This window comes from Lepus europaeus, chromosome 4 (genome assembly GCF_033115175.1).
Source record: "Lepus europaeus isolate LE1 chromosome 4, mLepTim1.pri, whole genome shotgun sequence".
In the NCBI taxonomy this organism is placed as follows: Eukaryota; Metazoa; Chordata; class Mammalia; order Lagomorpha; family Leporidae; genus Lepus; species Lepus europaeus.
Genome location: NC_084830.1, coordinates 104278564 through 104305532, shown reverse-complemented (window position 1 = coordinate 104305532; position 26969 = coordinate 104278564). Strand labels below are relative to the sequence as shown.

General features: G+C 40.5%; 1 protein-coding gene across 4 annotated transcripts in view; it reads left to right on the top strand.

Moving 5' to 3' along the window:
* The window catches only part of NSD1 (nuclear receptor binding SET domain protein 1), a 156518-nt gene that overhangs the window by 86634 nt on the left and 42915 nt on the right, over positions 1 to 26969 (top strand). For all 4 annotated transcript variants that reach the window (XM_062188632.1, XM_062188631.1, XM_062188633.1 and 1 more), the window contains exons 6-12: positions 3270 to 3394; positions 7768 to 8038; positions 10278 to 10387; positions 16448 to 16523; positions 18638 to 18756; positions 19696 to 19839; positions 23551 to 23674. In XM_062188632.1, the coding sequence (XP_062044616.1) occupies positions 3270 to 3394; positions 7768 to 8038; positions 10278 to 10387; positions 16448 to 16523; positions 18638 to 18756; positions 19696 to 19839; positions 23551 to 23674 (969 nt within the window). The remainder of the gene's footprint in view (positions 1 to 3269; positions 3395 to 7767; positions 8039 to 10277; positions 10388 to 16447; positions 16524 to 18637; positions 18757 to 19695; positions 19840 to 23550; positions 23675 to 26969) is intronic.

Below are 26969 nucleotides of genomic sequence, written 5' to 3'. Positions count from 1 at the left end.
CCGATCCAGCTCTCTGCTATGGCCTGGGAAAGCAGTAGAAGGTGGCCCAAGTCCTTGGGCCCCTGCACCTATGTGGGAGACCTGGAGGAAGCTCCTGGCTCTTGGCTTTGGATCAGCCCAGCTCTGGCTGTTAAGATCATCTGCAGAGTGAAACTGGCAGGTGGAAGACCTTTCTCAGTCTCCCTCTCACTGTCTGTAACTCTACCTCTCGAATAAATAAAATCTTAAAAAAAAAAAAAAAGAATAATTGGATTACATTAATTTGTCGCACTCTTCCAACTCAACTGGTAAGGTGAACAATCCAGTTTAGGCGAGAAAATAGATTTCGAGTTGTGATGGGGTAGTTGAGGAGGGAAGAGCCTAGGAAAAGGAAGGAAGCTTCTTCTAGTTTCAAGTCATTTTGTTGTGATCACACTGTTTTCATTTAAAGAGATATATTACTCTGTTAGGAAGCAGGTGATAAACTTTTTCTTAAAATGTCTGTGTTGTGGCCGGCGCCGTGGCTTAACAGGCTAATCCTCCGCCTTGTGGCGCCGGCACACCGGGTTCTAGTCCCGGTTGGGGCGCCGGATTCTATCCTGGTTGCCCCTCTTTCAGGCCAGCTCTCTGCCATGGCCCGGAAGGCAGTGGAGGATGGCCCAAGTGCTTGGGCCCTGCACCCGTGTGGGAGACCAGGAGAAGCACCTGGCTCCTGGCTTCGGATCAGCGCGATGCGCTGGCCGCAGCGGCCATTGGAGGGTGAACCAATGGCAAAAACGGAAGACCTTTCTCTGTCTCTCTCTCTCTCACCCTCACTCTCACTCTCACTGTCCACTCTGCCTGTCCCCCCCCCCCCCAAAAAAAAAGTCTATGTTGTAAATATTTGGGACTTTATGAGCCATAAGGTCTCTTTCACTTTTTAACTCTGTCTTTGAGCATGGCTCTACTCCAATAAATCTTTATTTATTAAAACAGACCCATTGGTTGTTTGCCAAAACCTAAAAATTTTAAGGATAGTTCTGCGTAATTTTGATGCAGACGCAATGCATGCAGTTTTGCAGGAAACTTTTAGGTGTGGCATATTACATTTCTTCACTTTAATTATGTGCTATCTGCTGCCCTTTTGGCCTCAAGGAAGTAGAGAGCTGGAATAATGAAGCCCTGTCAAGAAGTTCCTCTATGATGGAGGCAGACCCCAAAGGTAGAGCAGTAGAGCAACCCCAAGAGGAAAGGGAACAAGACGACTGGTGGAACCTGCTAAGAAGAAGACAGAGGAGAGGGACTGTGTGAGATTCAGTGACAGAGCTAGCCATGCAGGGAGTGTGGGAGATGCTGATATCATGGAACAGGGGCTTGTTTTAGTAAAAAGGACTTAAGGATTTGGAGTTTTGATAGATTTTGGGTGGAATAATGGCCCTGCCACTTCAGTAACTACCTTAAATTGGCCTGGGCAAATTGTTTTCCCCCTTTGAGCCTCAGTTGTATTATTTATGAAACAACCTGGCAGTTTGAAATGAGGATTAGAGATTTGTGAATGTTAAATGTCTGAGCATTGTCTTATACGCAATAATCCACTGTTATTTTCTATTATTTCTTTGATTTTTTTTTCTGTTAAAATGTCACTGATGTGTGATGACTTGGATGGGATGTCTGATTGGAATTTATTAAAGTATAATTTGCTTTCCTTAGCACATTAAGTAATTGCCATTAACTGTCAAAAAGGTACATGCATATCAGAGATCATCAACACATTGATGGGAAATGATTATTATGAAAAACCCACATGGACTTCTAGTTTTTTTGCACCAAAATAGACTTATCTTTTAATTCTGTTTTCCCATGATCTTTCTGAAGTCCCTTTGTATATTCATTTCAAGATGTGTTTTGGCTTATTTCTTCTCTATCAAGACAGTTTTTTCAGGCATTATTTAGAACATTTTAAATAATCATTGAGCTCATACTTTAAATTACTTTTGAAATAATTGCTTGAGAAAAACTGTCCAATTTGGTCATTTGTAGATTTATTGTCTCAAATGGAAAAGTTAGCAGAATTACAGTGATTTCCATGCTTTAAATAACCCTATAATTATATTGGGAGTAGTTCAGTTCATACAGTTTTGATAATTATGTCAGTCCTCTAATATTTGCTTTAACTTTGTTATTATGAAATCAAAAGCAGTTAGAATTAGTAAAAATGAATTATCTTGCACTTGTCCTAATGAAGGTTTTAGGACTTATTTTCTCATGTTCTATCCAAGAAGGAAGAGCATTCGTGAAGCTTGTGTTCCTTCTCGTGGCTTTTAAGTTTTGCTTTCCTTTTTTGAGAGAATGTCAACAATGCTTCATTCAACTGAGATAGAAACAGTTTCCTCTGAGGTCATCGAATCATAAAATGCCTCTTACTTCCTGAATGTGATTGTATCTTGCGTTCTGTGTTCATTAGCCTGTGTTCTCAAAAAGCATACAGTATATAAAATAAATACAACATATTACACACATTAAAACCTGGACAAAGTTTTACAGGGAAATTGTAATGGATATTTGATTCCACCATTAATGCAAACAAAAATCAGTTGGCCCTCTGTATCCTTCGTTTTCAGACATCTGTGGATTGAATATATTCGGGGGAAAATTTTGCATCAGAAATAAACTGCACAGAGGATTTTCCCTTGTTAATATTCCTTTAGCAGTGCTGTGTTAATGTGAGATAATGCTATGACTTTGGTTCTGATAATATATGCCTGTTTTCTGGTGTTGAGACTCACTATAACCAAATGTTACTAAGTTAATGAATCACTTGTAAAGTGGTTTTGAAATTCATGTAGCAGTGGCACTTAAGTGAATATTCTGTCTAAATGTCTGTCTAATCTTCTACATAATCCAGAAAAATGTTAATTAAAATAATCTATAGTGTGTGTGTGTATATATATATATATATACATGTATATATATGTATATACACACACATATATTTACTTGATTCAGACTATATGTTAGATATTTATGTTCGATATTGTTATGTGTTGGCTTTATTTGTACTGATGTCAGTTACTGTGGGACATTAATTTCAATTTAACCTTTTTCTGTAGAGTTACAAAAGTTCCTTTCCCATGTTCTCTGTATATGATTCAGTCATAGCAAATCATTTTCACCTTTTTGTATTTTAAGCTTAAGTCTGTTTTGCTAGGTGGTTTTCCATCATGGTGTCTGTGTAAGGGTAGAGCTGGTTTCATGAAACAGTGGGTTTTCCTCTAGCTTTTTGGTTAATACTCAACTTGTTTCTCTTTTAGTTGTGCGGTCAGAGAAGAAACGCCTTAGGAAGCCAAGCAAGTGGCTTCTGGAATATACAGAAGAATATGATCAGATATTTGCTCCTAAGAAGAAACAAAAGAAAGCACAGGAGCAGGTGCACAAGGTGTGTTGTAACATTTCAGCAAACGTTCACTGGCTCCCTTCCGTTGTCTTTGTCTTCTTAAGGTCATACTTGCTTTATCCTAGGATCCTACCTTTTCAGTTTTTGATCCTTAACTTTTAGCATAGTACCTAGCAAATAGTGGTTATTTAGGAAATGTAAATGGTGTCTACATGTGTGTGTGTGTGTGTGTTTGTGTTTGTGTTTGTGTTCCCTCTTTGTTTCCAAAGAGTATTTAATGATTTAGGAATATTGCTATAGTACAATGTTGTAAGAAACATAGGTTATAAAATAAACTGTATAGTATGATTCTTTTTTAAAGATTTATTTTTTATTTATTTGAAATACAGAGTTACAGAGAGAGGTAGAGCCTGAGAGAGAGTGGTTTTCCATCTACTGTTTCACTACCCAAATGGCTGCAACCACTGAGCTGAGCTGATCTGAAGCCAGGAATCAGGAGCCTCTTCCCGGGTTTTCCATGCAGGTGCAGGAGCCCAAGCATTTGGGCCATCTTCTGCTACTTTGCCACAGTGCATTCAAATTTTTTAAAACAAATATTCTAATTTTTTAAAACAAATATTGTGACACCTTATTCACCGTACTCTTTTTTTTTTTTTTTTTTTTTAAGATTTATTTATTTGTTTGAAAGGTAGAGTGATAGAGGTTTATTCCACAAATGACCACAACAGTTGGGGCTAGTCCAGGCTGAAACCGGGGACCCAGAACTCTTATCTGGGTTTCCTGTTGAGGGTGGCAAACTTTCCCAGGCACATTGAAAGGAAGCTGGATTGAAAGCAGAGCAGATGGGTCTCAAACCAGTGCTCCAGTATGAGATGTCCATAATGGGATTCTAGCATTGCAAGCGGTAACTTAACCTGCTTTGCCAAAACCATGGCCCTGTGTTCTAGTTTGTTTGTTTTTTTTAAGATTTATTCATTGAGGGCCAGCACCATGGCTCACTTGGTTAATCTTCTGCCTGCGGCACCGGCATCATCCATATGGGCGCTGGTTTCTAGTCCCAGCTGCTCCTCTTCCAGTCCAGCTCTCTGCTGTGGCCTGGGAAAGCAGTGGAGGATGCCCCAAGAGCTTGGGCCCCTGCACCCTCATGGGAGACCAGGAAAAAGCACCTCGCTCCTGGCTTTGGATCGGCGCAGTGCCAGCCATAGCAGCCATTTGGGGAGTGAAAGGAAGACCTTTCTCAATGTGTATATCTCTCTTTCACTGTCTATAACTCTACCTGTCAAAAAAATTTAAAAAAAAAAAAAAAAGATTTATTCATTGAACAGAACGCAGACTTAGAGAGATACCTTCCAAATGCTGGTTCACCCCCAATATGGCTTTTAATGATCTGGGTTGAACCAGGCCAAAGCCAGGAGCCAGGAGCCTTCTCTGGGTACAGGGGCCCAAGTACTTGGGCCATCTTCTGCTGCCTTCCCAGGTGCACCAGCAGGGAGCTGGATCAGAAGCGAAGTAGCCGGGCCTTGAACTGGCGCCCCTATGATATGCTGGCACCACAGGCTGTGGCTTAATCTATTGTACCACAGTGTGAGCCCCCAATTTCTATTTCTTTAAACCAATGTCTTATGAAGTAATTTAGAGGTATTTTGAGAGTACCCCAAAGACCTTACTTTGCAAATCTTAAAACATTTACCTTCATAACTAATTATCATAAGATATTTTAATATCTTGAAATTCCCAGGTTAACTGCTCATACCTACCTTTGGTTTATCAAAGCCAGGAATGCAGGCTAGGACTATACATTATGACTATATATTGTATCTGGTTCTCTGATTGTTACATTATATCTGGTTGACGAGTTGTTAGATTTTTTCCCCCTCCAAAGAGCTCTTCCATTTGCTGGTTCACTCCCTAGATGACTGGAACAGCCAGTCCTAGCCGTGTCAAAGTCAGGAGCCCAGGGGCTTCTTCTGGGTCCCCCACATGCATGAGGAAGTGAAAAAACTTGGGGCATCCTCTACTGCATTCCAGGCCATTAGCAGGGAGCCAGGTCAAAAGTGTAGTAGCCAGGACACACATTGGCACACATATGGGATGCTGGCATTGTAGGCAGCAGCCTCACCTTCTAGACACAGTGGTGATCCCTACAATTCTTAAATCTCATTGAATCTAGGATAGTTTTTTTTTCCTTGACCAAGTAGCACACTTGTCAAAAAGTATTCACTTTCTAGATTGTTTCCTCATTGGGTGTCTTGTAGCTTATTTCTCCATCCTCTGTGTTTCCCCTATGCTTTTTTTTTTTTTTTTTTAAGATTTATTTATTTATTTGAAAGTCAGAGTTACACAGAGAGAGAAGGAGACGCAGAGAGGACAAGAAGTCTTCCATCTGCTGGTTCACTCCCCAGTTGGCTGCAATGGTTGGAGGTGTGCCAATCCAAAGCCAGGAGCCAGAAGCTTCTTCTGGGTCTCCCTTATAGGTGCAAGGGCCCAAGGACTTGGGCTATCTTCCACTGCTTTTCCAGGCCACAGCAGAGAGTTGGATTGGAAGTGGAGCAGCCGGGTCTCGAACTGGTGCCCATATGGGATGCGGCGGCCTTACCCACTTCACCACAATGGGCTACCCCTTCTTGCTTTTAAAAAATAGATCTATTTATTTATTTGAAAGGCAGAATCACAGAGGTGGGGGAGAGATTTCCTACCCAGTATCCTTCAGTTGTTAATTCCTGAAATGCCTGCAATGGCTGTGGCTGGGTCAGGACAAAGCCAGGAGCAAAAAACTCCATCCAGATCTTCTCATATGGGTGGCAGGAATCCAGATACTTGGACTACTGGCTCCTAGACACATCAGCACGAGGCTGGTTTGGAATCAGAGGCTGGACTCCAGCCCCAGACCTTCCAGTATTACATATGGGCATCCTAGGCAGCAGCTTAATTTTCTGTGCCACAATGCTCCACCCGCCTCCTGGTTCCTTTTGAAATAGCTAGACCTGTCATTTTTATAAATTCAAGATAAGACTACGTTATAGTTGATAATGTGTCAATTTTTTCATGACATTAGAAGTTATATAGTATCTAGTTGCATACAGTGATAACATTCCTTTCTTTTTTTTTTTTTTTTTATTTGACAGAGTTAGTGAGAAAGAGAGACAAAGAGAAAGGTCTTCCTTCTGTTGGTTCATCCCCTAAATGGCCACTACGGCCAGAGCTATGCCAATCCGAAGCCAGGAGCCAGGTGCTTCCTTCTGGTCTCCTATGTGTGTGTAGGGGCCCAAGCATTTGGGCCATCCTCCACTGCCTTCCCGGGCTACTGCAGAGAGCTAGACTGGAAGAGGAACAACCGAGAGAAAGAGAGATCTTTCATCTGCTGGTTCACTCCCCAAATGGTGGCAGTGGTCAAGGTTGGGGCAGTCTGGAGCCAGGAGCTTCTTCCTGGCCTCTCATGTGAGTGCAGGTCCCCAAGGACTTGGGCCATCTTCTGTTGTTTTCCCAGGCTATTAGCAGGGATCTGGATCAGAAGTGGCTCAGTGCCCATTTATAATGCCAGCACTTCAGGCAGTGGCTCAACCTTCTACGCCACAGTGCCAGTCTCAGATTCCTCTCTGTTAAGTCATATTTTACCTCTGTTGATCAAGAAGCAATATATGTGGTTCCAAAAGAATACCCTGTTTTCTACCCGTCATTTCCTTGATGGTTTTTAATAAACACCAGTTGAAGATCCTTGCCTTTATCGGTACTGTCCATAATGTTACTGGGTGTTACAGAAATGAAGACTTCTGGATTTTATCTTTCTCTGTTTTTACCTGAAGTCTCTTTAATTGCTTGAACCCTTTCGTTGTCTTGAAATTCTGGAAAGACAGAATTAGTGCTAATTTCCCATTAATTACCAATTTTAGCATTAAGGAATTCATTAGTAGTTGCTAAATTTGTAACATGTTAGGGAAACTTTTTTTTTTTATTGTATAGACTTAGGAATCTATAATTTCAGTGGATTTCAGTCAGCTGCATTTATTCTCTTGAAGATTATGAGACTTACCAAATTAACCATTTTAAGTGTACAGTTTCATGACATTAAGTACAGTCACTTTGTTGGGCAACCATCGTCATAATCAATCTCCAGAAATATTTCATCTCCCCAATCTTAAATTCAGTACCAGTTAGCCAGTAATTTCCTTTCCCCCTACTCCTGGTAACCACTCTTCTGTTTTCTGCCTTACTGAGTTTTACTATTCTCGGTATCTCATAGAAGTGGAATCATGTATTATTTCATGCACTTTTTCCCTTAGTAGCATGTCCTCATGTTTCATCTGTGTTTGTAACATGTGCTAGAATTTCATTCCTTTTTAAGCGCACTATTCTTCTTGACACTCAAATTTTAACAATTTTGGCCTATGGATTCTATTTTAATATTTTGTTCTTAGGTAAGTTCCCGCTGTGAAGAGGAAGGCCTTCTAGCCCGATGTCAATCTAGTGCCCAGAACAAGCAGGTGGACGAGAATTCTTTGATTTCAACCAAAGAAGAGCCTCCAGTTCTTGAAAGGGAGGCTCCATTTTTGGAGGGGCCCTTGGCCCAGTCAGAACTTGGAGGTGGAAATGCTGAGTTGCCACAGCTTACCTTGTCTGTGCCTGTGGCTCCGGAAGTCTCTCCACGACCTGCCCTTGAGTCTGAGGAATTGCTTGTTAAAACACCAGGTAAGGTGGGGATGGGATCTTGATATGTAAGCAGATATGATTGGAGGAAGCAGGAGATTTTAGTATGTTTTGATAGAAAGCCAACATTGTATGTGTACACAACAAACTACCAACTTTTGTCCTGGGAAATTCCTACAATGCTATCTAATTTGATGATAGCTACTGACTATGAATTAATTCTTGGCACACTATTAAGAAAATATATTTTTAAAGAACTATTCATTGGCCGGCGCCATGGCTTAACAGGCTAATCCTCCGTGTTGCGGCGCCGGCACATCGGGTTCTAGTCCTGGTTGGGGCACCGGATTCTATCCCGGTTGCCCCTTTTCCAGGCCAGCTCTCTGCTATGGCCTGGGAAGGCAGTGGAGGATGGCCCAAGTGCTTGGGCCCTGCACCCGCGTGGGAGACCAGGAGAAGCACCTGGCTCCTGGCTTCAGATCAGCGAGATGCGCTGGCCGCAGCGGCCATTGAAGGGTGAAGCAACGGCAAAGGAAGACCTTTCTCTCTGTCTCTCTCTTTCTCACTATCCACTCTGCCTGTCAAAAAAAACACAAAAAACAAAAAAACAAAAACTATTCATGTTTTGTTGTTCATCTTCATGATTGTTAATTAGCCCCTGTTTAAAATCAGCAACCAGGATAATCAGGTTTGGGGAGGGGCCCTGCATACTAATGGCATAAGCACCTGACCTCTGTGCATCAGGTACTGGCTTCAGCAATCCTTCTGTTACTTGGGAAGATGTTTAACCTCTGAAATTGTTTCCGCATCTATAAATGGAAATTTCAGTGTATATTATTATGTCCCTGAAGTATAGTAAACAGCTAGTAAGTACAAGTATTCCTAGAAGTTTCTTTGCAGTTGCCTCTGACTTTGTCATTCTTTGCATACACGTCACCTGGGGAGAACTAGAACTAAATGTACTACTTCTAATTCTCTTTCACTATTGAATAGTGTAATCAAACAAGGAATGGGAAGAACCCTTCTCTTTTGTACCCCTATAAATTTTGGTCTTTTTTACATATCATACTTTGTGATGTTAACTATTTCAAAAAATAAAAAAACAAGAATTTAAATCTCAGTTGTGCCTAATCTATTAAGGCAAAACAAAAGATTTTCTTTAAAAGATCTGTTGGAAAGGCAGAGTGATGGAGAGAGGGGGAGAGACAGAAATAAGGAGATCATCTATCTGCTTGTTCACTCTCCAAATAGACACGATCGTGAGGCTATGCCAGGCAAAGCCAAGAGCCAGAAAGTCCATCCTGTCTCCCACATGGATGGCTCAAGTGTTTGGACCATCTTCTGTTGGTTCTGAGATGCATTACCAGAGAGTTGGATTAGAAGCAAGGCAGCCGGGATTCAAACTGGCCCTCTGATGTGAGATGCTGATGTTGCAACTGGGCAGCTTAACTTGGTGCCCCAACAACGAAAAGTTTTTTTAAAGAATGGTAAAGGTAGTTACTCTTTAGGAGACAAGCATGAGGCTGTTTTATATAATTCTTTAGACCTAGAAAGTAAGTAAGTGTCTTATTTATTTATAGTCAGAGCAAAAATAATAATATTGATCCATTTATGTCCAGAATCTAGGCTGTGTTTTTATTCTACTTCTCTTTGCTTTTGTCTTTACTACCAATTAATTGCAACACAGGCAGGTTCAGATTGTGACTTCTCCCTTAGTTATTTTGCAATTTTTAAAAATGTCCACACACAGGAAGAACATCTTCACATTAGTTTGTGTCTTCATTGACTAAAGTTTGTGTTTGTAATAAGTAAGACAGCATTTAAAACCAGAGAAGGAGAGACTGAAATCTGCTATCTGTTGATTCACTCACCAAACACCTGCAATAGCTGGGGCTATGCCAAGCTGAAGTCAGGAATAGAGAACTCCATATGAGAGTGGCCCTTGTACTTAGGCTGTCATCCACTGCCTCCCAGGAGCATTAGCAGGGAGCTAGATCAGAAGCATGGAGTAGCCAGGACTCAAACTGGCTACTCCATATGGTATATGACATCACAAGTGGTGGTCTAACTCACTGTGCCACAATGCCCACCCCAGCATTTTCTTTTTTTTATGTTAATTAATATTAGAATTAATAAATCCTTATCCTGTCCCTTCTTATAAGACGATGAGGAAATTACAAACAGTACTTTTATTGATTGATTTTGCATGATCTGTAGATGTTTTCAGCATTAGCTTATGCTCAGTTTTAAATCATCTAATGAAAAGATACATGCATTTCAGGAAATTATGAAAGTAAGCGTCAACGAAAGCCAACAAAGAAGCTTCTTGAATCCAATGATTTAGACCCTGGATTTATGCCCAAGAAGGGTGACCTTGGCCTTACTAAAAAGGTATGTTAGTTTTGTCAATTCTAAAATACAGTTAAACCAGCAAGTGTGGGATTTTAAAAACAAATAATATTTATGACATTGATGTAAATGCACAGTTGTTTCCCCTCATCCTTGGTTTCATTTTCTGCAGTATAAGTTACCCTTGTTTAACCACAGCCCAAAAATATTTAATGGAAAATTAAAGAACAAAGTGTAAGTTTTTAATCACACACAACTCTAAGTAGCATAATGAAGTTCCATGCCTTCCCACACTGTTCCATGGAGACATGATTCATCTCTCTGTGATTGTATCAGGACTACTGTATAAGCCACCTACCTGTACTTAGTAGCCACTTAGGCTGTCACGGTATTGCATAGCTTGAATTCAGGTAACAGTTACTTAATTTAATAATGGCCCCAAAATACAAGGTCAGTGATGGAGGCAATTCACATATGTCAAAGAAAAGTCACATAGTGCTTCCTTTAAGTGAAAACATGAAACTTCTCTACTTACTAAGGAAAGAAAAAAATTTTCTGCTAAGATTGCCAAGATCTGCCATAAGAGCAAATCTTCTATTCATAAAGTTGTACAGAAGAAAAAATTTTGTCCTAATTTTGCTGTTGCATCTCATACTGCAAACGTTATGGCAACAGTGTGTGATAAATGCTTAAGTGGAAAGGCATTAAATTTGTGGATCGAAGACATGAACAGGAAGCATGTTATGATTGACGGCAGAAAATTGTGCCTGAAAGCATTGAGCCTATGTGAAGATTTTTGAAGGAATCCCCGAAAGCAGTGACATCAAGTTATTTACTGCAACTACAGGATGGTTACGTAGATTGAGGAATAGGTTTGAACTGAGAGAGCAAAGAAAATTAATGGAGAGGCTCTGTTTGTCAGTGAAGAAGTGCTGCCAGATTCCTGGCAGAGTTGAAGAGCAATTCTTCAATTTTGATTAAATGAGGCTGTTTAGGAAGAAGATTTCCAGTAGAACCTACGTTCATAAAAGTGCAAAGGAGGCACCAGGGCATAAAACATGGAAGGACAGATTAACTCTGGTGAGTATAGTACAATAAAATATTTTGAGAGAGGGAGAAAGAAGGAAATGTGATGTTTACTTAACTATTAAGTATATTGTTATAATTGTTCTTTTTTGTTGTTAATCTCTTTCTATGCTTAATAAATTACATTATACTCTAGGTGTGTATATATGGAAGAAAACACACATAGGATTCAGTTCTATTCACTGTTTCAGGCATCCACTGGAGGTCTTAGAATGTATTCACTGGATAAGGGGACTGCTGTACATAGAAAATAGTGCCAGCAGACAGACGTGGTCTATGTGAGAGATCCTGTATTTAAAGGCTGTTGTACAGTTGCATGGCCATATATATATGAACAGATTGCAGGTGTTCTTTACAAATGAAAATGTTTAAAAAAAAAAAAAAGAGTAAACTTTGTGTTTGTAGTAATTTTCCCTGGGGTCAGAGCCTCTTACCTGACTTCTCCTTCCCTTCCCTCCCTAAAGCTACCAGCTTACTCTTAACCCCATTGCCATCTCTGCTATAATTCAGGCGGAAATATTTAAACACAAGTTTCTGAATTTCAGTCATTGAACCAATATGCCTGTAATGGTTTTCCTCTCTAGTGTTTTCCCTCTTTGTCTAGTGTAAATGTTAGCCATTTTGCAAGATTGTTGGAAGAGGTGGATGAGAAGGACAAAGAAAACTGGGATTCATTTGAATGTTTTGGAGGTTAGAAGTGCCATTTGTTGTCAGGTGATAAATTAAATAGTATTGTACAAGGTGAGTCATGGCAGGCTTTTGTATTATGCTGAAGATGAGGTGATGACAATCAATTTTGAAGAAAGTCAGAATTGAGGCCAGTTAAATGAATGAATTGAAGACAATAAGGTAAATCCTCAGTTTTAAGACTAAGCCATGGCTCAACATGCTAATCCTCCGCCTAGCGGCGCCGGCACACCGGGTTCTAGTCCCGGTCGGGGCGCAGGATTCTGTCCCTGCTGCCCCTCTTCCAGGCCAGCTCTCTGCTATGGCCCGGGAGTGCGGTGGAGGATGGCCCAAGTGTTTGGGCCCTGCACCCCCTGGGAGACCAGGAGAAGCACCTGGCTCCTGCCTTCAGAACAGCGCGGTGCGCCAGCCGTGGCAGCCATTGGAGGGTGAACCAACGGCAAAGGAAGACCTTTCTCTCTGTCTCTCTCACTGTCCACTCTGCCTATCAAAAAGTTAAAAAAAAAAAAAAAAGACTTAAGTTCCTTTAAAAATTATGTTCATTTATGCAATCTTACTCTCAAATGCAGTTTTCAAAAGTATGACTTCATGTTTGTGTGTTAACTTTTCCTAGGGAAATAGAAAGCATGATATAATTTATATGCTTACATTCAATTTATATAGGCAAATACAGATCTTTTGAATTGGTATAATTTATATCTATTACATGCATAGGTCTTAATTGTTCTGTTTGATGACTTTAGACAATTGTGTATATATCATGTAATGACCACTCAAACTAGGTGTAGTCTATAATCATTAGTGCAGAAAATCCTGTGCTTCTTTTCAACTTACTACTCTGTGGTCCAGAAGAAATGCTTTCTTACCTCTGTCGATATAGATTACTTTTCCTCATTTTCTTTAGATTTATTTTTTATTTTATTCTATTTATTTGAAAGGCAGAGTTAGAGGGAAAGACAGAGAGGCAGGTCATCCATCCCCTGTTTTACCCCAACGTGGCTGTAATGGCCAAGGCTGGGCCAGCCTGAACCCAGGAACCAGGAGCATCTTTCATGTCTCCCATGTTGGGCCTTCTTCTTTCCCAGGCACATTTACAGGAAGCTGAATTGGAAGTGGAGCAGCCAAGAATTGAACTAGCACCCATATGGGATGCTGGCACTGTGAAGGTGTTGGCTTATCCCATTACGGCACAACACCAGCCCCAGTTTTGCTTATTCTTACACATTTATATTGCTTTGTTTTTGTCTTATTTTGACTTCTTTTGTTCAACCTATGTTTTTGAGTTATATTCACAATGATATGATTTTTTTCCTATTTTATTGCTAAATAATATACCATTGTATTGTTTCACAATTTGGTTATCCATTCTCCTTTTGAGAATGTTTGAGAGTGAGTCTTTTTCACTATTAATCATCACTAGATACATTTTTGCCAATTCTATTTGTGGTCATATATTTTATTTCTTTTGGTTTAAGTACTTAGAAATGGAATTGATAGACTCCATGCATGTTTATACTTTAAATAATCTATAAAAACAGTTCTCTGAAGTGGTTTAACACTCCACTGGCAATAAATAGTATTTCTGATGGGTTTACATTTTTACTAACATTTGATTTATTAATCGTTTTAAATTTAGACATTCTAGTGAGTGTTTAAATTTATATTAAATCTACATTCCTTTTTCTCCCTCTCTCTGTTCCTTGCTGGGGGGGGGGGGGGGTCCACTCCCTACATGGCTTGGGCCAGGCTGAATCCAGGAGTCTGGAACTCCATCTTAGTCTCCCATATTGGTGGCAGGAAGCTAGATTGGAAGAAGAGTAGCTGGGACTTGAACCTGTATGAATGTGGGAACCCGCTCTGTCATGTCATCCTCTGTATTTTTCTAATGATTATTGCTTGTTGGTCATTCCTGTATCTTTTTGAAGTAATTGTTGAAGTATACTTACATTGTTCATTAGGCTGTTCATCTTGTGCTTTTTTTTTTTTTAATGTGTTCTTTATATATTTGAGATGCTACAGTGTCTTTATCCTATAAATGTTTCTCCCCAGCCTAAATCTTTCATACTCATTTTCTTATTTTTTTTTTTAAGATTTATTTTATTTATTTGAAAGACAGAGTTACAGAGAGAGGTAGAGACAGAGAGGTCTTCCATCCACTGGTCCACTCCCCAGATGGCCATCTGCTATTGCTATCCCAGGCCATAGCAGAGAGTTGGATCAGAAGAGGAGCACCCAGGACTAGAACCTGCACCCATGTGGATTTTTATTCATGTAGTGTAGATTTTGTATGGTTGTTTCTATTTCAATTTATAAAATTTATGTTTCCTGTACTGTTCTAAAACTGTAATCTTGGGAACATTCTAATTATTTTGCTCTCCAGCTTTTAATAGAATATTTAATAATGAGCTATAGATTGCTTGTCTAAATGATAAAGTTGCTGTTTTTCCTTAAATTTTGCAAATCTGATTTTGTATATGAATTATTTTGCTGCATTTCATTGGATACTTAACATTTGCCTTTTTATTTTACTTGGTCAAACTGGTATACAGTAAACATGAGGAAAGTTGTATTTTTATAGTTTATTAATATACTTTAGTGAACAGTGAGTTCACAGCTTTGTTTCTTGTTTTGGTTACTTTACAGCATGAAAAACATCTATTTTATTGATTTTTTATAGCTGCTAAATTTTAACATGTGGTTAGATGAAAAATATTATAATTTTTTAGAAGACATTTCTTGGTATGGAAACTAATTTATACGTGCACTAATGGGGGAATAAATTGTGTAGATTCTCCATTAGATTTTTGATTCATGAATGCTTTGAATTTTAATGTTACTCCAATTTTGATTCATCTGAAGCCACCTAGGTTGGAAAGATAATACCCTGTTCCAGAGCTATTTAATATTCAAAGGTCAGGGCTGGTGCTGTGGCATAGCTGGTAAAACTGTCAACTGTGGCACGTCATCCCATATGGGTTCCAGTTCACATCCCAGCTGCTCCACTTCCAGTCCAGCTCCCTGCTAGTCTGTCTGGGAAAGCAATGGGGGATTGCCCAAGTCCTTGGGCCCCTGCACTAACGTGGGAGAAAAGGAAGAAGCTCCTGGCTCCAGACTGGATGAGCCCAGCTCTGGCCATTTGGGGAGTGAACCAGCAGATGGAAGATCTCTCTCTTTCGTGTCTCTCCCTCTCTCTCTGATTCTGCCTTTCAAATAAATAGATAAGTCTTTAAAAAAATATTCAGAGTTCATCAAGTAAATAAGCCTTTGTCAAATCAAATGGCTATAAATACAATTTTAGGAAGGTCAATTTTAAATATTGGCTGGGGTGGAATAGAACCTAACCATTTAGTCTCTAAGGAGTTACTCCTTTTTCTTCTCTCCCACTTCTATAGAATGGCATTCTGTATCTGTATATTAAGAGTCTAGGTAAGTTTTTTCTTGTTAAAGGAGAAGTGGTTACAAATTTTGAAGCAAGTTTTACCTGATGCCTTTCCCCATGAAGTTTCTTTTTTGACAGGCAGAGTGGATAGTGAGAGAGAGAGAGACAGAGAGAAAGGTCTTCCTTTTTGCCGTTGGTTCACCCTCCAATGGCCGCCGCGGCCGGCGCATCTTGCTGATCCGAAGCCAGGAGCCAGGTGCTTCTCCTGGTCTCCCATGCGGGTGCAGGGCCCAAGGATTTGGGCCATCCTCCACTGCCTTCCCGGGCCACAGCAGAGAGCTGGCCTGGAAGAGGGGCAATTGGGATAGAATCCAGCGCCCCAACCGGGACTAGAACCCGGTGTGCCAGCGCCGCAACGCGGAGGATTAGCCTGTAAGCCACGGCGCCGGCCGCCCATGAAGTTTCTATTCTACTACTATCTTACTGTTCTGTTACTATTATCATACTGTGTATTTTTGTTTTTAAAGATTTATTTATTTGACAGGCAGAGTGACAGAGGGAGAGACAGAAAGATGCTCCATTCTCTGGTCTACCCCTCTATTGACTGCAGTAGCCAGGGCTGGGCCAGGCCAAACCCAGGATCCAGGAACTCTGTCATAGTCTCACATGTGGGTGGCAGGGCCCCGAGCTGCTTTCCCAGGCACATGAGCAGGAAGCTGGTTTGGAATTGGGATATTCAGGACCTGAACTGGCACTCCTATATGGGCTAGATGTTAGCATCACAAGTGGCAACTTAACTTGTTTGCCACAATGCCAGCCCATATCCTACTGTTTTTGATTCACTAAAACTAGCCAGGATTCTGGATCTGGCAATAAAGTTTTTGGCATGAGACAGAAAAGACTTATTTTCTATTCCTTCTTAAACCTTGTTGCTTTTTACTTATTTATAGTGTTATGAAGCTGGTTGTTTGGAGAACGGGATTACTGAATCATGTGCTGTATCTCGTTCAAAAGAGTTTGGCGGAGGTGAGTATTTTTGAGGTTGAGAAAATAATTCAGAGATAAGTTTGAAAGGACTCTGTCCATTAAGTAGAGAAATCGTGACATAAGTAAGCAAGGCCAGTAAAGTTGACAGTTCCTAAGATTAGCTTGCCCAGTATATGCTTCCTACAACAACTATGCATACAATAAGAAAGTTCTGTTGTCATTTTCAGGCTTTGGCTGTTGTCTTAAATGAAGTTATAATTATATTTGAGTAAGGAAATGTTTGAAACAATAGGGGAAAAAAGCTCTTAATTTTCCTGCTGGTCAAACTCTCCAGATTCTATCATTAATTTCTTGATTTTGATTTAATTTTTATTTCTATAGGATAGAAAGTATGGAATTTGAGTTAAAAGAAGATTATAGAATCACCTTTGGGAGTCCTTCACAAATAGTCTTTGTTTCTTTGGTCACCTTTGTTGCTTTTGGTTGTTAGTATTTGCTTTAAAAAGAGAGTTGCGATGGAGGCTGTTCCATTGCAATTGTCTCTTAATGGCTTGAGAACCTTTCACGTTAAATTAGAAGCTCTTTGTTTATTGAACATCTGTCTACTCTTTCTGGTTCTTTGGTAGGACTGTTACCTATAACACATATATAGCATTATAAAGAGTTAGTATATTATCTATATTATCCCTGTCTTACAGAAGAAACTTGAAGATGAATGAGACAGCAGAGCTGGGAAACTAAATCTACACCAAATTCTTTTCCATACTACTTGTTACCACCCTGGAATTTCTCCATGCCAGTTCATTCTATCACTTTATTCATCTGCCAATGTCATTTTTTACTTAGTGTTATTCTTGAACTATCCTAGATTTTAGTGCACTGTATCACATGTGGTCTGTCATCAAAGAATATCTTAACATAATTTGACCCATATGATTATTTAATTTTCTAATATGTAAACTTAGTAGTATGTTTGTTGTAAACATGTAGACAATTATAATTCAAAATGTGGTCAGTTACTGTGCTTGCTTTTAAAATACCATTCTAAATAATACCAACTCTTTTTCTGTAGTTTATATTTCAGGTTTTTTTTTTGCAACACCCGTAAAAACCTTGTTGTTTGTAAATTTTGTTCTAAGTGTTACAGCTTATAAAAATTTTGATCTTTTGTGCTGCCATCAAATTAACTGTTCCCTTACTCGTAGACTGTCAGCAGATTGATAACCAAGCTTCACCATCATTCAGGCAAAAAGGAGAACACAGAGTTGAAATGTATGTGATGGAAAAAGGGTGTTCAAGGGTGTGCTGCCACTGCACAAATACCCTAATTTAAGTCACTAAATGTATGGAGAGGCCCATCTCCCCAGCCACATCTTACGTATTTCAGCCCACATCTGAAACTTTATATCATAGAGATATAACTATTTTTAAGATTTATTTTATTTATTTGAAAGACAGAGTTAAAGAGAGAGAGAGAGAGAGAGAGAGAGAGGTCTTCCATCTGCTGAGTCTCTCCACAGATAGCTGCAATGGCTGGAGCTGGGCTAGGCTGTGACTAGGAGCCAGGAGGTTCTCTCAGGTTTCCCACACAGGTAGCAAGGGCCCACATATTTGGGCCATCTTTCACTGCTTTTCCCAACCATTACCAGGAAGCTGGATCAGAAGTGCAGAAATTAGGACACGAACCAGTGACCATATGGAATGGCAGTGTCATAGGCGGCGGTTTTAACTGCTATACCATAAATGCTGGCCTCCAGAGATAAAACTTAATGTCTGCAATCTTGGAGTCTATAGACTAGTATCTTCTTCTGTCTAGTAAATACATTTACTTTCCATCTGTAGGATATTAAAATCTCTAGAGGAACTGGAAATTTTATCATTTCAATCATACAAAGTAAAATTCCTTCAATAGCCTTTACATGTACTGTTAAATCAGTGTGAGGCACAACTCACGTGTAGCCATTTCTCTAGCTAGTTTGAAGTCAGGGGTAAGTCTATTCTTTTCACCTTTGTTTTCCTGTTCTACAAATCTGAAAGTTTTAAAATTAGTTTACATACTAACATACTGTAATTCTTTGTGATCCCTTTTTTAAAGACCATTCTTGGAAATGTATGTAATAGCCAGCAGGTAACACCTGTTTTTCTTGTCATAGGCACTACCAAGATTTTTGATAAACCAAGGAAACGAAAAAGACAGAGGCATGTTGCAGCTAAGGTGCAGTGTAAAAAAGTGAAAAATGACGACTCATCAAAAGGGATGCCAGGGTCAGAGGTATTACCAAGTTCCTCATCTTTAACCTTCCAAAGAGAAGTTCCTTTGCACTATAGAGGCCACATCCCTTTCCCCTTGAATTTGCTTAAGAATAGTATTCTACTGAAATGGCTAATAAGTGTAAGGAATCTTGAAGAAAAGGAAGAACTGATCCTAGTAAAATAATTATTTGCATAGTCCACGTAGTACAACTATGGATATGGCCTGTTTTAGAAGATTACATCAAATGCTTTAGGTGTCATGTAAAATATATATTGAGTAAATTTTTTTTCTAAAACCAGGGAGCACAATAGCAAGTATACCATACAATCTGCATAAAGTTTGATATTGCCCTTTAAAAGTTGAGGCTGCTGCAATTAAGGGGAACGTTGATTTGTTTATGTATTGACCATTAATTGCTTAATTTTAAGGTAATGTTTATATATATCAGCTTTCAGGAAATGAAGATACATTTAAAACCATTTCCTTGTAGAGCATCAGTGCAGTCATTGATGCTACCTCTGGCTTTCCAGCTAATTTAATGAAAATTAGAACAAGTCACGTCAGCATCAAATGTTAAGATGCAGAGTGTTTCTTTCCAGTACAATATGAATAGAATGCCCAAGGGGGGCATTATATAGGAAACACTGATCTTGGAAGGACAAATAAGTAATCAAATAAACTTAAGAATGTTTTCTCTCCCTTAGTGAAACCTTAAAATGGAACAGCCCAAAAAGTTCCAGTGGAACAGCCTCAGAGCAGTTAGTGGCAGGGCATGAGGCGCCCACTACCCGCCCAATCACAGCAGGGTTAGAACTAACATTGCATGCAGTCCGCCCGCGTGATTGGCTGAACATCTGTAAGTGCTTAATGGCTAGACAAATAGCAGCCCAGAGGGAGGGGGTCAAATGGAGGAGACATTGATAATACAGATGTGGGACATTATCTTTTCTCTGCAAGGGAGAAATCATGGCTCACAGGACGACTGCAAGTCCTAAGGATGCTGTTGAGGAGGGCTTAGAACACGACCCTGGGATGCCCGCGTCTAAAAAAATGCAGGGTGAACGAGGTGGCGGAGCTGCACTCAAGGAGAATGTTTGTCAGGTAGAGAATGTGTGCCCACTTGTATTTTCATTGCATGCTTACCTTCTAAGGGAAGCCCTCTCTGTGTCTCTTAATAACTCAGTTATCACAGAATAAATGTGCTTTTGAACGATTCTAGTAGTCACTCCATTTAAGGCTGTAACTCTTCCATCTACCAAAAGAGAAAGGAAGAGAAGTTTTCAAGAGTGATTTTTGCTTTGCAATTTTTTTGTTTGCTTGTTTTAAAGTGATAACTTTAGAAAACCTGTGATATATTTTCTGGTTGAATAAATACTTACACAGTATTTACTATGTGTCAGGAACATTCCAAGCACTTTATAAAGATTACATCATTCAGTCAAAGTGGTCTCATCGGGTAGGAAGAAGTTCAGTCATACAGGTTAAATAGCTAGTTTGACGGACACCATAAAGGCCAGATGCAAACTGAGGCTGTGTGCATGTAAATCCTTCACATTGTCAGGTTAGATTGGGACGAGCTCTCCCTATCTGAGATGCCACTTTGTTGTTAACATGCCTTTGTGTGGCTTCGGGAGGAGTCAATTAAATTATTGCTTTGTGCATGTTCTTTATTTATTTATTTATTTATTTATTTATTTATTTTTTGGACAGGCAGAGTGGATAGTGAGAGAGAGAGAGACAGAGAGAAAGGTCTTCCTTTTTGCCGTTGGTTCACCCTCCAATGGCTGCTGCGGCCAGTGCATCTTGCTGATCTGAAGCCAGGAGCCAGGTGCCCCTCCTGGTCTCCCATGGGGTGCAGGGCCCAAGCACTTGGGCCATCCTCCACTGCACTCCTGGGCCATAGCAGAGAGCTGGCCTGGAAGAGGGGCAACCGGGATAGAATCCGGCGCCCCAACCAGGACTAGAACCTGGTATGCCGGCGCCGCAAGGCGGAGGATTAGCCTGCTAAGCCACGGCGCCGGCCCCTTTTTTTATTTTTTTAAAGGTTCTAAATTTACTTATGTAAATTCTTAAAGCCTGTCATATAAAATTTGAAAATATTACTTTTTTTTCATTGAAACTATTAGAAAGGCTCAGGATATTTTGTGACTAATTTAATTTCATTCCAATTTTTTTTTGCCTATTCCTTTTCACTACTATATAAAGAATGCTGATCGTATTCAGACTAAATCTCAAACACAGTGTTAATGCTCAGACATTTATGCCCAGTGTTTACTGAGCTGGAAAAGTCATAGTGCAAATACATTTTACAAAAATTATTTGAAAAAAAAAAAAAAAGTTCACAGGTATTCTTGTCTCTGTGGCCCTGGGTTGTGTGGATCAGTCTGTGAATTTATTTTCCTGTTGTTAGCGCTTTCACTTACTCTGTTGTGACCTAGTTTTAAAAATGCATCGTGTAGTCCATAACAGTTAATTTGAAAGTTTTATTCTTTCATTTTTTACTGTATTTGAAGTCTCTCTGAATTTGTGAAAACTGATACAATTGGCACTCTGCATATACAAAGTGAAATATATAACATGGCATTTTTCAGTTTCTGCATATTGATAGTGGACAGTGAGAGATTCAAATATTTGAGAACAGCTTATACTACCAGTTTATTATGTCTGTAGAATTCCTTTTTGGCCTTTCTTCCCACAATGTTCCTACTCATTTATTTATTTATGCTTTGATGTCTTTGGGTGACCAACACCTGTTCTGTTTCTTTGAGTCCTTAAGACAATAGAACTTGCTGAGTCAGTTTTCTCTTTCTTGTCTTACATAAGTACAATTGGCTCTTCTATATGTAGGTTTCATATCCTTAGATTCAGTCAGTCATAGATCAGAAATTGGGAGGTGGGAGTGGGCAGGACTGTTGCTGACTATGTAGTTAGGTGAAGATGGTTACATCTGTACTGAACATATGCAGACATTTTTTTCCCCTTGCCATTATTCCCTAAACAATATGGTGTAACAACTTTTTACATAGAAATCTGAGGTATTATTAATATAAATTTAAAGTATATGGGAGGATGTGCATACATTATGTGCAAATAGTATGCTATTTTATGTAAGGGCCTTGAGCATGTGCTGAGTTTGTCATCAGTGGGGTGGAGTATGTAAGGCCTTTCACATCCTCCTCCCCATTTTTAGCATCTTTATGCTAATTATAGGGATACAAATCAGGATTTTAGAGTGGTGATAGAAGCAAATGTTGAGAATTTGCAGAATTTTCATAGCTCTTACAATGTCTTCATAGCTACAGTTTTGGATTCTTATTCCTAAACCTCTGTCTTAAATGACACTGTCTTAGATGAGATCGTTTCAGAAACGCAGTCACTTTGAGATGGTTCTAGATTCATCTCCTAGGCCTGGTCAGAAGTTTATAGGAGCAGCAGGCCAGCGTCACTATCGTCAACCACTACAGTAGCCTCCTGACTTTTCTCTCTTCTCTACTCTGCTCTGCACTTTTTGTCTTGAAGTCAGTTCTCTGTGTAGCAATTGGAGGGCTCTTTTTAAAAGGGACAATTGGGGCCTGCACTGTGATGCAGGGTGTTAACGCCCTGGCCTGAAGCGCCGGCATCCCATATGGGCGCCAGTTGGAGACCCGGCTACTCCTCTTCTGATCAAGCTCTCTGTTAGGGCCTGGGAAAGCAGTAGAAGATGGCCCAAGTCCTTGGGCCCCTGTACCCGTGTGAGAGACCTGGAAGAAGCTCCTGACTCCTGGCTTCGGATTGGCACAGCTCTGACTATTGCGGTCAACTGGGGAGTGAACCATCTGATGGAATACCTCTCTCTCTGTCTCTCTGTCTCTATCTCTTCCTCTCCTCTCTCTTTGTAACTCTGTCTTTCAAATAAATAAATAAAACTTAAAAAATAAAAAAAAAGGAACTCATTTTAGCCATCCCTTGGTAAAACTCTAAAGGCACAACTTTGCGATTAAAATAAAATCTGAAACTATAAGCATCTACATCTTTCTTGCTTGATTTTTTTTTTAAAACAGGCAGAGTGGATAGTGAGAGAGAGAAACAGAGAGAAAGGTCTTCCTTTTTGCCGTTGGTTCACCCTCCAATGGCTGCTGCGGCCGGTGCATCTCGCTGCTCCGAAGCCAGGAGCCAGGTGCTTCTCCTGGTCTCCCATGCGGGTGCAGGGCCCAAGGACTTGGGCCATCCTCCACTGCCTTCCCGCGCCATAGCAGAGAGGTGGCCCAGAAGAGGGGCCACCGGGATAGAATCCAGTGCCCCAATCGGGACTAGAACCCGTTGTGCCGGTGCCACAAGGCGGAGGATCTTGCTTGATTTTTTAATCTTTTATTTATTTATTTATTTATTTATTTTTGGCTGCTTCTTACCTTGGTCTACATATACACTGTCTTTCCTAGTGATTCTCAAACAGTCCTTAGGATTTCCTCTTGTGGATTTGCTGTACTTGCTGCTCGTGGGTCCTTCAGTTCTCCAAGTGTCATTATAAGCTGTGCTTGAGATGTCATCCCTGACCACCAATCTGTTTTGATTTTCTACTCAACATTTCTTAGCTGACCTTTCCTATTTAATTGTTCACTTGCATCTTTTATCACTAGAATATAAGAACCTTAAAAGCTAGAAACTTTGTGATGCCTGGCACAGAGGAGGTAATTATTAGCTATTAGTAGAATGAATGGTGACACTTCTTGTTTCTGGCAAAACTGCTTCTTAACCTTGTTTTCATGAGGCCCTTCCAATTGAGACTTTCAAAGACCTTTTTCTACAGACAGATCTCTTTTCTTGTTTTAACAGAACTGTGAGAAACTGGGTGAGCTGCTCTTGTGTGAGGCTCAGTGCTGTGGGGCTTTCCACCTGGAATGCCTTGGGTTGACTGAAATGCCCAGAGGAAAATTCATCTGCAATGAATGTCGCACAGGTAATGTAGATACCGAAGAGTCTTCTGAAGATGGTTTTTGTTGTAAGCTTTTCAAGGGGGAAAAACATTAACTGGGGACACTATTTTGTTTTACTACTGGCTGGTTGCTACAGAATCAGAAATGGGTTCTTTGTGGTCCCTGCCCTCAGAAAAGTATACCAAATAATAAATGGATCACATTATTGGAAGTATAGTGTGAACAAGTATGAACTCATACCATTTAGGAAGAAAACTGAGTTTGGCTTGGAAAAGATAGAAATTGCTCTGGGGCAAGAAAAGGGCACAAAGTCTAATAATGAAAGTGCATGAAATGTTGGGGGGTAAGAAAGATATGCAGTGTATTTAGAGTTTGAGATATTTTAGTTAATAGTAGAAGGTGTGACTAAAGAGGGCTTTTCAGTCACAGGTGATATTTTATGTTTCTTGGTCTAGTGGTGAGTACATCTATGAGTTTATGAACTATACACTTAGGATGTGTGTACTTTGTTTTTTTTTTTTTTTTTATTAATTTATTTGAGAGGCAGAGTTACAGAGAGAGAGATCTTTCACCTGCTGGTTAACTTCCCAAATGGCCGCAAAGGCCAAAGCTGGGGAGTCAGGAGCTTCTGGATCTCTCATGTAGGTACAGGGGCCCAAACTATTGGGCCATCTTCCACTGCTTTCCCAGGCTATAAGCAGAGAGCTAAATCAGAAGAAGAGCAGCCGGGAAACGAACCGGCACCCATATGGGATGCCGGAACCACAGTCAGAAGCTTAGCCTACTATAACACAGTGCCAGCCCTGGATTTATGCATTTTCATAAGGCAAGAAAGAAGTTGGTTTGTGATGCCACTTGGGAAAGCCCTATTCCATTACAGAGTGGTAGTTTGAGACATGGCTGTTCTTGCTTTGGATCCCAGCACCCCACTTAATTCTTCTGGGAAGCACCAGATAACAACTGAAGTATCTGAGTCACTTCCACCAATGTGGCAGGCAGGAATTCCCGGCTCCTGGCTTCAACCTGTCCCAGCCCAAGCTCATGAAACCATTTGTGTAGTGAACGAGCGAATGAAAAAATGTCTTTCTGGGTGGTGCAGCAGCTCAATAAGCTAATCCTCCACCTGCGGTGCTGGCACACCGGGTTCTGTCCTGGTTGCCCCTCTTCCAGTCCAGCTCTCTGCTGTGGCCCGGGAGTGCAGTGGAGGATGGCCCGAGTTCTTGGGCCCTGCACTCACGTGGGAGACCAGGAGAGGCGCCTGGCTCCTGGCTTTGGATCAGCGCAGCGGCCATTGAGGGGTGAACCAACGGCAAAGGAAGACCTTTCTCTCTCTCTCACTCTCTCTCTCTCTCTCACTGTCCACTCTGCCTGTCAAAAAAAAAAAAAGTCTTTCTCTCTCCTAGTCTCTCTTCCAGTCTCACTCTTTCTCTGCATGTGTGTGTGTGTGTATGATTTTATAGAAGTCATTCTACTTTTTAAATAAATGAATTAATCTTTTTTTTTTTTTTTAAGTCATTTATTTACCAGAGACCAGTGTTACGCTGTTGCCTGTCATGCCTGCCTCCCATATGGGCGCTGTTCTGTGTCTTGGCTGCTCTATTCTGAACTAGCTCCTTGCTAATGTGCTTGAGAAAGCAGTTGAAGATGGCCCAAGTCCTTGTTTCTCTGCACCCCTGTGTTAGAGCCAGATGGAGTTCTAGACTCCTGGTTTCTGCCTGGCACAACCTCAGTCATTGAGGCTATTTGGGACATGAACCAGCAGATGGAAGACCTCTCTTTGTGTCTTTCCCTCTTTCTGTAACTCTGCCTTTCAAATAAATAAATGTCTTTTTTTTTAAAAGAGAGGAAGCTCTGTCTCTGCTTTTCCCTCTCTATAACTCTTTCTTTCGAATGGATAAATAAATTTTTTTAAAAAAGAGAGAGATGGGCCGGCGCCGTGGCTTAACAGGCTAATCCTCCACCTTGCGGCACTGACACACCGGGTTTTAGTCCCGGTTGGGGCGCCGGATTCTATCCTGGTTGCCCCTCTTCCAGGCCAGCTCTCTGCTATGGCCCGGGAAGGCAGTGGAGGATGGCCCAAGTCTTTGGGCCCTGCACCCACATGGGAGACTGGGAGAAGCACCTGGCTCCTGGCTTCGGATCAGCACGATGTGCTGGCCGCAGCGGCCATTGGAAGGTGAACCAACGGCAAAAAGGAAGACCTTCCTCTCTGTCTCTCTCACTATCCACTCTGCCTGTCAAAAAAAAAAAAAAAAAAAAAAAAGAGAGAGAGAGAGAGAGATGGAGCAGCCAGGACTCTAGCTGGAACCCATATGGAATGCTGACGCCTCAGGCAGTGGCTTTACCCACTACACCACAGTGCCAGCCCCATAAATACGTCTTTGAGAAATGTGTGAATGGGGCTTGGATCAAAAAATAGGAATTGTCAGCTGAGACTAGTCTATCTTAAGGACATGTTCATTTTTCAGCCTCATTATGTAAGTACTACAGCATTTAAGTAGTAGAAAAATCAGAGATGAAAGTATCGGTCTTAGGCTCTTAAGTCATTGAAGCCCTAGTTGTAGATGATGTCATCTAAAGAGAGGGTATCTGTGTAGTGAGAAGAGGGCCGTAGGAGGAGCTGCTGGAGTCAGCATCTATAAAATAGCTGTCAGTATCTATAAAACCACTGGAGTGGAGTGTCATTGGCAGAGGCAGATATGGCAAAGACACCAAGGAAGTTGAGGAGTGAAAAGAGGCTTTTGTACTTGAAGATGAGAATGTGTTTGACATTTTGCCAGAGTGTACTAAATCAGGTTGAATGGTGATTGGGGAGCAGTGTACTCTGCTTCTTGAAGTTGACTTCAGTGGTTTGTAGGATAGAGATTAAGAACTAGTGTAGTAAATAAATTTCTACAGAGTTTAAAAGGGTGGAGTATACTTACAGCATCAGGAGAGCATATTTTTTGAAAAGGTAGCATTGAAATGAGATGATTTTGTGGAGTAATGAGGCAGATGAAGGAAGCTGGTTTATTCCCCAAATAACTGCAACCAGGCGGTCATATGGGTTGCTGGAATTGCAAGCAGCAGCTTAAACCCCTGTGCCACAGCACTGGCCCCAGTTGGTTTTCTTACACTTAAATTTTATTAAGGAGTTCTCTATATATTCTGGATACAAGTCCTTTATCAGATGTATACTTTTCAAAATGTTCTTCTAATCTATAGCTTGCTTTTTTGTTTTCCTTTAAAAATTTTTAAAAATTATTTTAATTTAAATTTGACATAATTGTATATGTTTATGGGGTACAGTGGGCTACTTTGATACATGTGTATGTTATG